Source organism: Neoarius graeffei, chromosome 3 (genome assembly GCF_027579695.1).
Source record: "Neoarius graeffei isolate fNeoGra1 chromosome 3, fNeoGra1.pri, whole genome shotgun sequence".
Classification (NCBI taxonomy): domain Eukaryota; kingdom Metazoa; phylum Chordata; class Actinopteri; order Siluriformes; family Ariidae; genus Neoarius; species Neoarius graeffei.
Window position 1 is genome coordinate 32,167,976 of NC_083571.1, and position 12,136 is coordinate 32,180,111.

At 42.3% G+C, this 12,136-nt stretch overlaps 1 protein-coding gene across 2 annotated transcripts in view; it reads left to right on the top strand.

Annotated features, from left to right (window-relative positions):
- The first annotated feature begins 256 nt into the window (after window positions 1-256).
- zcchc7 (zinc finger, CCHC domain containing 7) overlaps window positions 257-12,136 on the top strand; it is a 93,797-nt gene continuing 81,917 nt past the window's right edge. The window contains exons 1-2 of one of the 2 annotated variants that reach the window (XM_060916678.1): window positions 257-332; window positions 2,703-3,300. In XM_060916678.1, the coding sequence (XP_060772661.1) occupies window positions 2,715-3,300 (586 nt within the window). In that variant the 5' untranslated portion in view covers window positions 257-332; window positions 2,703-2,714. Of the gene's footprint in view, window positions 333-1,062; window positions 1,387-2,702; window positions 3,301-12,136 lie in introns of those variants that run through there. The other variant, XM_060916677.1, reaches the window with a different exon arrangement.

The window sequence follows — 12,136 nt, forward strand, 5'->3', positions numbered from 1 at the left end:
TTGGACGCCATCTTGAATTTCTCAGAGAGCACAAGGTGGATTCCCGGGGACTTTTAGTATGTTATTCCTAAGGGTATTCTGAACATATTCTGAAAAATTCAGCTTGTTAGTAATTTGTTCCGGGCTGGACTCAATTTTGAGCTCATGCTCTTGGGCTAGGAACTCATGAACGTGTGTCTGTTTCCCCTCAAACTCCGGGATAGTCATGCTTGTACCACTGATTTCCGTGATAGTTATCAGTTGGCCAACCATTTCCCCGTCTTTCTCACAGACCGGAAGTTCGTCTGTCTTCTGCGGTGTGTCGTTTCAAAGCTGGAAAACTAAACAAGCAGGTCAGAGTCTAGTTCTCGAAACCGATGCAGTGTGTGTGTGTGTGTTTGGAAAGCTGTAATGATCCTGAATTTAAGGTGTTAACCGGTTTATAAAGACATCCGGTTCCTCGTGCAGGTCACACACGTGGATATCATTCAGAGTGCCGCGCGTGCGGGATAAACTTGCTAGTGTTTACATTAGCTATGTAGGAATTAGCTTTTTAATCGCTTTTTTTTTAATTTAATAATCACAGACGCTGTTTCGAAAATAATATATAATATCCAAAACAACGGTTTGTTACGTATTTGTGTTGTTAAACTAAAGGCTGCCATTGGAATCAAAACAAGCTCGAGTTTGGAGGCGGAGTCTTCAATCGCTTCCTTTTCACTTGACACGTGCACTACTTAGGGTGTGACGTCATGTACACCACACTCTCTTTAGTGCAGCAATGTAGGCACTAATAAGAGATTTAGGATACAGCCGGTTAGTCTGGCTATAGGTAGAGCTAGAGCGTTATCTCGAATTTTAGGATAAATTTTCTGATTTTTTTTTAACTCCATAATTCATCAAAGTTCATAAATATATGCTCCTGTATGTTTAAATAGGCGTTAAAATGTATCTAGAGTGCAGTTTATCGACTGTATTAATGCTAATCAGTTAGCAGATGTGTTTATCATGAAGGTTTTCTGTTTGTATTTGAGGATATTAAAGCTGAATTATACTGAATTAAAAAAAGAAGACAGAATTAGACTATGCATCCTTGTGGTATTGTATGAGAGAGTGTGGAGTGAATGAGAAGTATATCAGAGTGGTGCAAGACATGTATGAGAACAGTGAAACAGCAGTGAGGTGTGCAGTTGGAGCGACTGAATGGTTCAAGGTGAAGGTGGGACTCCATCAAGGATCGGCTTCGAGCCCTTTCTTGTTTGCCATAGTGATGGATAGCTTGACGGATGAAGCGAGGCAAGAGTCACCATGGAACATGATGTTTGTGGGTGATATTGTGATACGTGCTGAAAGTAGAAAAGAGGTTGAGCTGGGTTTGGAGAGATGGAGGTATGCATTGGAATGAAGGTGAGCAGGAGCAAAACAGAATACATGTGCATCAGTGAGAATGGGGATGAGAGTGGAGTGAAGATGCAAGGAGTAGACGTAAAGAAAATCGGTGAACTCAAGTACCCGGGGTCAACTGTGCAGGAAAATGGGGGCTGCGATAGTGAGGTGAGAAAGAGAGTGCAGGCAGGGTGGAGCAGTTGGAGAAGGAGTCATTTGTGATAGGAAAGTCCCAGCAAAAGTGAAAGGTAAGATGTATAAGACAGTAGCGAGACCAGCTGTGATGTACGGATTAGAGACCGTACCCTTAACGAAGAAACAGGAGGCAAAGTTGGAGGTGGCGGAGTTGAGGTTGGACAGGATAAGGAACGAGCACATCGGAGGGACAGCACATGTGGAGAGCTTGGGAATTAAGCTAAGAGAGATGAGACTGAGATGGTATGAGCACATCCTGAGAAGAGATGCAGAGCATGTGGGAAGGAGAATGTTGAGGATGGAGCTGCCAGGCACACGAAAACGAGGAAGGCCGAAGAGGAGATGCGTGGATGTGGTGAGAGAGGACATGAAAGTGGTAGAGAAGGATGCGGAAGACGGAGCAATGGAGACGAAAGATCCGCTGTGGCGACCCCAAATCGGGAGCAGCCAAAAGAAGATCATCCTGTAACCCAGATGTTCCTAACTCTAGTCCTGGAGAACCCTCTGTTCTCCTCACACATCTTTTCACAGAGTTCCATAAACTGGTGATCATCAGTGGTGTAAAATGAGAACATTATGGCAGCCTTGGTGTTTATAATCTATCCATCATTGAGCTGTTGAGCTCATGTCCTTTTGGCTGTCCTGAGATAGGAACTCGATACGAAACGGGCTGGTTATTGTGCTCACCTTGCTGTTTGTCCTAAGTTTATACAAGATAGAGTAATTGGATCCCTGTGTGCCAAAACACTGTGAGATGAAGTAAAGTGAAAATCATATGATCTGTCTGTAGGAAGGTTGATCAGGTAGGAAGGTTGTATTTTGAAAAGCAGCTTGTTTTTTCTTTATTGACAGCTGTCAAAATTTGGCATGCCCTTAAAAAAAAAAAACAACGTGGCCAATCAGACTGTAGTTCCCGCCCTCAGAAAAAAAGATCAATATATAAAAAAATTAAGTTGGCTACCATTTTTTGGTAGGATTTCAGTTTTGTAGATCAGTGCTAAACTTTAAAGTTTACGTCAAATGCGTTTCATGTAGTTACAAAATAATTAAATGGTTTTTAGCATCAGCGATACCGTGGTGGTAGGGGGTGAGTGTTAACGATTAATGACTTTTTTTTTTTTTTCCTTCCCCCTCCATTAAAGCTGTTGTTCGAGATGTTCTCAGGCTACCAGGAATGGGAAGAGTATGAAGATGAGCTGTACGCCGAGGAAGAACACGATGATGACTCTGAGCCTGATAGCGATCTCGAGTTCCAGCTCTATTCCCAGCTCCATTACGACACCAATGACCTGGAAAACCATCCAGAGAACCAAAAGGAGAGCTCCGGTCAAGAGACATCTCCGGAACCTCAACCTGGCAAGAGAGTCCAACCTCCTGCTGCTCCTCCCGATGAAATAATTCAGATCGATTCGGGCCCGGATGTCATCACGGTTTCGGATAACACTGAGGAGGATGACAGTGTGTGTGCCAGGAAAGGTCAAAGGTCAAAAGGGAAGGGAGTGGCTCCTGGTTCGCAGCATCGTCGTGCAAGCGAAGCCGTAAATGAACATGTGGTAGTCCTGGATTCAGAGTCGGACCAGAGTTCAGACTCGGAATCGATTCCGCCGTACGTGGCGGATCCGTGTTTGGATTCGGACTCGGATGGATTGGAGAGCTGGATGATTCTGGGTCGGGAAAAGGAGGAAGGAGACCTGGACATACAGCTTAACGTCTTTACGGTCCGCACCAGGGACCAGCCAGGTGAGTGTGTGTGTGTTTATTAAATATCCCCAGCATGCGTGTAGTTAGAAGCTGAAAGATGCGAGCATGTGTTTTTCCGAAACCACCTGTCTCTGAAACACTGCGCCGGAAGACACGTCTGCATGTAAAATGTTGGCAGATATTACAGAAGGAGAATGTTTCTGTCTGCGTGTCGTGTCGAGCCAATTTACATGCACGTGAAAGAGTCAATGAGGGGAATCTTCCTGTGTGTGCTGGAGGAAACAAACAAACAAACAAACAAAGCAACTCTCATGTCAGAAAGCCAGACTTTAATCACAGATGAATAAAAACATGGTTGTAAATCTCTCTCTCTCAATCTGCTTCTGTATTTTCCTCACACCTTCCTTCTTTTCCACCCCTTTTCTCATTATCATTTGTCTCTTTTTGTTTTCCCCCTCCTCTTGATTGTACGTCAGTGGTCCTGATTAAAAAAATAATCAATACAGTAACAGATTTACAGTTAGACCGCCACACTGATCGACTGCTGTTGCTAAGCAACTAGTCAGTATGGATTCTAGCTAATGACTAAAGATGTCAATTTAGCTAGCCAAGTCTTTTATTTTCACAGTAGGACGCCATAGTGACTGGGGGGGGAAGGTGCCCTATGGGTACGTGTGGCTACTGCTTATAAATTTTTTTTCTGATCCCATGTCCATACGGTAAATATAGCATATATACATGTTATCAATTATTACTCTCCTCATCTCTTGCAAGCATCACCAAGCTGTGAGCAGCATCAGGGCTTGGAGTATTTTGGTTACCAATTTTGTTTACTGTGCTTTGTTCAAAATGCAGCGCTGTGAACTCGATCTGTTTTCAAAATAGTAAGAAAGCACTTGTTCATGAATTGTCTTAGAAGCATTATTTAGTACTAATGAGCATATTTTGTTTCACAAGTGTAGTGTAAAGACTCTGAAGCGAAGAGCAGGAGTTTGACCAGTTATACTGTTGTACCCTATGGGTCCATGTGGCTACTACTTATAAATAAAATAGTTTTCTGATCCGGGGCGGCACAGTGGTGTAGTGGTTAGCGCTGTCGCCTCACAGCAAGAAGGTCCTGGGTTCGAGCCCCGTGGCCGGCGAGGGCCTTTCTGTGTGGGGTTTGCATGTTCTCCCCGTGTCCGCGTGGGTTTCCTCCGGGTGCTCCGGTTTCCCCCACAGTCCAAAGACATGCAGGTTAGGTTAACTAGTGACTCTAAATTGACCGTAGGTGTGAATGTGAGTGTGAATGGTTGTTTTGGCCCTTTTCCACTACCCTTCTTCAGCTCGCTTCAGCCCGACACGGCTCGCGTTTCGACTACCTCAGAGCAGCACGACTCGGCTCGCTTCAGCCCTGCTTAGCACCCAAAACTCGCACGGTTTTGGAGTAGGGCTGAAGCGAGCCAAACCGAGCTGAGCGGGGCTAGGGGCGTGAGCAGACACTCCCCTGTGCACTGATTGGTGAGGAGGAGTGTCCTCACATGCCCACACACGCCCCGCGAGCACGTTGGGATCTGTAAACACCGTAAACCCGGAAGAAGAAGAATTACAAATTACGAGAATTTCTGAAGCCTTATGCGCCTCGCCTCATCTATACGCTCTTGCCAGTATCTGTTGGCGTTGTCGGTGAAAACAAGCTACAGCACCAAGACCAGCAACACTAACGACTCCATGTCCTCCATGTTTATTGTTTACTATCCGGGTTGTGAGACTACCGCTTAAAAGGTCACTGATGTCACTGTTTGCGCCGCCTAACAACATCACGTGACGTCCACCCACTTTCGCTAACTCCACCCAATGTGTCCACCCACTTCCAGCCAGCACGGTTCAGCGCGGTTGTAGTCGAAATGCAACTCCAACAGCCCCGCTCAGCCCAACTCAGCACGGCACGGCTCAGCTCAACTCAGCCGCGTTGGTAGTGGAAAAGTCTCTGTGTCAGCCCTGTGATGACCTGGCGACTTGTCCAGGGTGTACCCCGCCTTTCGCCCGTAGTCAGCTGGGATGGGCTCCAGCTTGCCTGCGACCCTGTAGAACAGGATAAAGCAGCTAGAGATAATGAGATGAGTTTTCTGATCCCATGTCCATACAGTAAATATAGCATATAATGTATTTGCTCAGTGAGGCAGTAGCCACAAACATAAAGCGTAATCCAAATATGAGCAATTTAAAAATCACAGAAGTAAAATATACCAGGTGTCTGTACAACCCCAATTCCAAAAAAGTTGGGACAAAGTACAAATTGTAAATAAAAACGGAATGCAATGATGTGGAAGTTTCAAAATTCCATATTTTATTCAGAATAGAACATAGATGACATATCAAATGTTTAAACTGAGAAAATGTATCATTTAGAGAGAAAAATTAGGTGATTTTAAATTTCATGACAACAACACATCTCAAAGTTGGGACAAGGCCATGTTTACCACTGTGAGACATCCCCTTTTCTCTTTACAACAGTCTGTAAACGTCTGGGGACTGAGGAGACAAGTTGCTCAAGTTTAGGGATAGGAATGTTAACCCATTCTTGTCTAATGTAGGATTCTAGTTGCTCAACTGTCTTAGGTCTTTTTTGTCGTATCTTCCGTTTTATGATGCGCCAAATGTTTTCTATGGGTGAAAGATCTGGACTGCAGGCTGGCCAGTTCAGTACCCGGACCCTTCTTCTACGCAGCCATGATGCTGTAATTGATGCAGTATGTGGTTTGGCATTGTCATGTTGGAAAATGCAGGGTCTTCCCTGAAAGAGGCGTCGTCTGGATGGGAGCATATGTTGCTCTAGAACCTGGATATACCTTTCAGCATTGATGGTGTCTTTCCAGATGTGTAAGCTGCCCATGCCACACGCACTAATGCAACCCCATACCATCAGAGATGCAGGCTTCTGAACTGAGCGCTGATAACAACTCGGGTCGTCCTTCTCCTCTTTAGTCCGAATGACACGGCGTCCCTGATTTCCATAAAGAACTTCAAATTTTGATTCGTCTGACCACAGAACAGTTTTCCACTTTGCCACAGTCCATTTTAAATGAGCCTTGGCCCAGAGAAGACGTCTGCGCTTCTGGATCATGTTTAGATACGGCTTCTTCTTTGAACTATAGAGTTTTAGCTGGCAACAGCGGATGGCACGGTGAATTGTGTTCACAGATAATGTTCTCTGGAAATATTCCTGAGCCCATTTTGTGATTTCCAATACAGAAGCATGCCTGTATGTGATGCAGTGCCGTCTAAGGGCCCGAAGATCATGGGCACCCGGTATGGTTTTCCAGCCTTGACGCTTATGCACAGAGATTCTTCCAGATTCTCTGAATCTCATCTCGTTATCTCTAGCCACTTTATCCTGTTCTACAGGGTCGCAGGCAAGCTGGAGCCTATCCCAGCTGACCACGGGCGAAAGGTGGGGTACACCCTGGACAAGTCACCAGGTCATCACAGGGCTGACGCATAGACACAGACAACCATTCACACTCACATTCACACCTACGCTCAATTTAGAGTCACCAGTTAACCTAACCTGCATGTCTTTGGACTGTGGGGGAAACCGGAGCACCCGGAGGAAACCCACGCGAACACGGGGAGAACATGCAAACTCCGCACAGAAAGGCCCTCGCCGGCCACGGGGCTCGAACCCGGACCTTCTTACTGTGAGGCGACAGCGCTAACCACTACACCACCGTGCCACCCTTCTCTGAATCTTTTGATATTATGCACTGTAGATGATGATATGTTCAAACTCTTTGCAATTTTACACTGTCGAACTCCTTTCTGATATTGCTCCACTATTTGTCGGCGCAGAATTAGGGGGATTGGTGATCCTCTTCCCATCTTTACTTCTGAGAGCCGCTGCCACTCCAAGATGCTCTTTTTATACCCAGTCATGTTAATGACCTATTGCCAGTTGACCTAATGAGTTGCAATTTGGTCCTCCAGCTGTTCCTTTTTTGTACCTTTAACTTTTCCAGCCTCTTATGGCCCTTTTCCACTACCCTTTTTCAGCTCGCTTCAGCTCACTTCAGCCCGACACGCCTCGCGTTTCGACTACCAAAGAACAGCACGACTCGGCTCGCTTCAGCCGTGCTTAGCCCCTAAAACTCGCACGGTTTTGGAGTGGGGCTGAAGCGAGCCAAAGCGAGCCGAGTGAGGCTGGGGGCGTGAGCAGACACTCCCCTGTGCACTGATTGGTGAGGAGGAGTGTCCTCACATGCCCACACGCCCCGCGAGCACGCTGGGATCTGTAAACACCGTAAACCCGGAAGAATAATAATTACGAATTACGAGAATTTCTGAAGCCTTATGCGCCTCGCCTCATCTATACGCTCTTGCCAGTATCTGTTGGCGTTGTCGGTGACAACAAGCCACAGCACCAAGACCAGCAACACTAACACCATGTCCTCCATGTTTATTGTTTACTATTCGGGTCGTGAGACTACCGCTGAAAAGATCACTGATGTCACTGTTTGCGCTGCTTAACGACATCACGTGACGTCCACCCACTTTCGCTAACTCCACCCAATGTGTCCACCCACTTCCAGCCAGCACGGTTCAGCGCGGTTGTAGTCGAAATGCAACTTCAATAGCCCCGCTCAGCTCGACTCAGCCCAACTCAGCACGGCACGGCTCAGCCCAACTCAGCCGCGTTTGTAGTGGAAAAGCGGCATTATTGACCCTGTCCCAACTTTTTTGAGATGTGTTGCTGTCATGAAATTTCAAATGAGCCAATATTTGGCATGAAATTTCAAAATGTCTCACTTTCAACATTTGATATGTTGTCTATGTTCTATTGTGAATACAATATCAGTTTTTGAGATTTGTAAATTATTGCATTCCATTTTTATTTACAATTTGTACTTTGTCCCAACTTTTTTTTGGAATCGGGGTTGTACTTTATATTATTCTATTCTTACCTCTTACAGTTTTTGAAACTGAAACCTCCGAACCGAGGCTGACACACAGTTGTGGTCAGAAGTTTACATACAGTGACATGAATGTCATAGCAATATTTGGGCTTTCAGTAATTTCTTTGAACTGTTCTTTTTCTGTGGCAGAATGATTGTACAGCAAACAGCTTTAATTAAAAAAAAAACCCACTAGAATTTGCTGCACAAGTTTTAATCTTCTTTGGGTTTTCTGAAATCATCACAGGGTCAAAATTATACATAGAGGGTCAAACATTTACATACGCTCAATTAGATTATTAATTCAGAGTCACGAAAACTTCCAAAATGTCTCTTATCTTGCTAAGGCCGAGGTCTCTTAACTTCCTGTTAGTGATCATGATTGACTACAGCTGGTAGCTTCTCTGTGCCTTCAAAAAAAGGGTTTGTTTACAGCATTGATTGGACTGACCGACACACAGTAAAATGGGAAAGTCCAAGGAGCTCGGTGCAGATCTGAGAAAGAGGATCGCAGATATACACAATTCCGGAATGTCTCTTGGAGCCATTTCTAAACAACTGCAAATTCCAAGATCAGTTCAAACAATTGTATCCAAGTTATTGTGAGGTGTCGTCACTTTGCCAAGCCTCTTTGCTTCATGAAAACCCAATCTGTCACCCTCAGCTGAAAGGAAATTGGTTTGGATGGTCAGGAACAACCTGGGAACCACCATGGCACAGCCCTGCCCTGGAAGCTGATGGATCACTGTCTACAGTTCAGATCACCATGGACTAAGAGGCTGCTATCCAAGAAATAACCCCCTGCTCCAAAATTGACCCCTTCAAGCTTAAAGTTTGAAGCTGACCACACGGACAAAGAAAAAGTCTTCTGGAGGAAAGCTGCATGGTCAGATGAGACAAAGATTGAGTTGTTTGGCCACAATGACCACCATGTACAGAGGGACACTGTACCAGCTGGTGGTGGTGGTAGGATCATCATGCTCTGGGGCTGTTTTGCAGCCAGTGGAACTGGTTCATTGCGCAAAGTGGATGGAATAATGAAGAAGGAGGACTACCTCAGAATTCTTCAGCATAAACCATCAGAAACTTGAACACGGTTTGGGAGTTACAACAGGACAGAGAACCCAAACACGCATCAGAGCTGGTTGTGGAGGATAAAGCAGGCCAACATTAAGCTTAAAACAAGTCCTGACTTCAACCCTATTGAAAATATATGGACCGTGCTGATAAGGCGAGTTTATGCCAAGAAAATTAAAAAAAAAATTTTTAATTGAACAGTACCAATTCTACCATGAAGAGTCGTGAAATATCCAACCAGAATTCTGCCAGTAGCTTGTTCATGGTAAACAAAATGTGTAGTCAAGGTGAATCTTGCGAAGAGACATTTTACCCAAATATTAGGTGTGCTGTATTTTATATTTTTTCACGCTGTATGTATATTTTTGACCCTGTGTTGATTTCAGAAAACTCAAAGAAAATTAAAACTTGTGCACCAAATTCTAGTGGTTTTTTTAAAAAGATGTATGCTGTACATTTTACCACAGAAAAAGAACAGTTCAGAGAAATTACTGAAAGTCCAAATACTGCCATGACATTCATATCCAAGATAACAATCATGTCACTGTATGTAAACTTCTGACCACAACTGTGTACACACTGTCGCCATGACCAAAACTCTTATTTCCCGGAAAAGGCCCGGCGCTAGAGCTCAGTGGTCTCAATACTCTTTTCAACAACTTCCCGTAACAACTTGGAAGTGCGTCGCATCTACATCACACGTGGGACCACTGGCCGAAGAAGGCGAGGAAAAAGAGACAACCTGGAGTATATTTTAAAATATGAACACACTTTCCCTTGGTAATTAGCATGAACATGTCTGAAAGCGATTTCTTTAGTCTAGTCCATTTATTTCGAATGGTGAACCGAATTGTATATGCTCACCGGTCATTTTAATAGGAACACCTACATGCGCGTGCGCTGTTCTTAGATTCTTACAACACTGTGACATGGTGGTTACTGCCTCGCTTCGCCTCTGTGAGGCAGTAGCCACAAAAACCTGTTGGGAGTTAAAACACTGATGTACAAAATTTACCTCAGATGTGGTGTTAAATTATAAATAAACACCACAAAATCATCAGGAATAATAAAATTTACATCAAACGTGTTAAATTATTAAACCCACAATCCTCAGGAATAATACAATTTTACCTCAGATGTGAAATTTATTTAAAAAACCCCCCACAAAATCATCAGGAATAATAAAATTTACGTCAAATGTGTTAAATTATTAAAAAACCCACAATCCTCAGGAATGATAAAATTTACCTCAGACATGTTTAATTTATTTAAAAAAACCCACAAAACCGTCAGGAATAATACAATTTACCTCAAACGTGTTGTTAAGTTTAAAAAAAAAACCCCCACAATCATCAGGAATGATAAAATTTACATCAAACGTGTTAAATTATTAAAAAAACCACAATCCTCAGGAATAATACAATTTTACCTCAGATGTGAAATTTATTTAAAACCCCCCCCACAAAATCATCAGGAATAATAAAATTTACGTCAAATGTGTTAAATTATTAAAAAACCCACAATCCTCAGGAATGATGAAAATTTACCTCAGACATGTTTAATTATTTAAAAAAACCCACAAAACCGTCAGGAATAATACAATTTACCTCAAACGTGTTAAGTTTAAAAAAAAACCCACAATAATCAGGAATGATAAAATTTACCTCAGATGTGTTAAATTATAAAAAAAAAAAAAAACCCACAAAATCATCAGGAATAATAAAATTTTACCTCAGATGTGAAAAATTATTTAAAAAAACCCACAAAATCATCAGGAATAATAAAATTTGTCAAACGTGTTAAATTATTAAACCCACAATCCTCAGGTATGATAAAATTTACCTCAGATGTGTTGTTAAATTATTAAAAACAAAACACAATCATCAGGAATAATAAAATTTACCTCAGACGTGTTAAATTATTAAAAAAAAACCCCACGATCATCAGGAATAATAAAATTTATGTCAAACGTTTTAAATTATTTAAAAAAAAACCACCCACAATCCTCAGGAATAATAAATTTTACCTCAGATGTGTTAAATTATTAACAAGAAAACCCCCACAATCATCAGGAATAATAAATTTGACCTCATACGTGTTGTTAAATGATTACAAAAACACAATGATCAGGAATAATAAAATTTACCTCTGTTTTTGTTAAATTATTTTAAAAACCCTACAAAATCATCAGGAATAATAAAATGTAACTCAAACATGTTGCTAAATAATTAAAAAAACCCCACAAAATCATCAGGAATAATAAAATTTACCTCAGATGTGTTGGTAAATTGCTAAGCGAAAACCCCTCACTGTTGCTACAGTTGAGGCTAACAGTTTAGCTAGCTAGCTTATACATGTGAAGTGTTTTTTCTCATGGTAGAAAAACTGTAAAAACACAATCATCAAGAATAATAAAATTTACCCCAGATGTGTTGGTAAATTGTTAAGCAAAGACTCATTTAGAGCGAAAAGTATACTGTAAATTTATTATTAAACATTAAATTCATGACCAACAGATAAATTGCTAACAACTTTGCAGCTAGCTGGTGTAATTTCCGATTTAAGGTTGAAGTGTGGCACAATTATTGTTTTGGAAATTTTAATAAACCAGTGCTCGTCTCTCTTCAGCTTACTGTCAAGCTAAATAAAATAATTTAGCAAAATTAATAAGCTACTGAAGGGTAACCTGACTTCACAATGAGCTAATCAGTGGAACCTGCGAACCCTACAGTCTCATTGTTCCTTTTTTTTTTATTTCACACTTCATTATGTTTGTGAATTTTAACATTTTTCTGAATTTGAATATTTTTAATTGGGTCGCTGTCTTAAATTCGTGTGTCACTTCAGTATGTCGAATCCACTAGCCA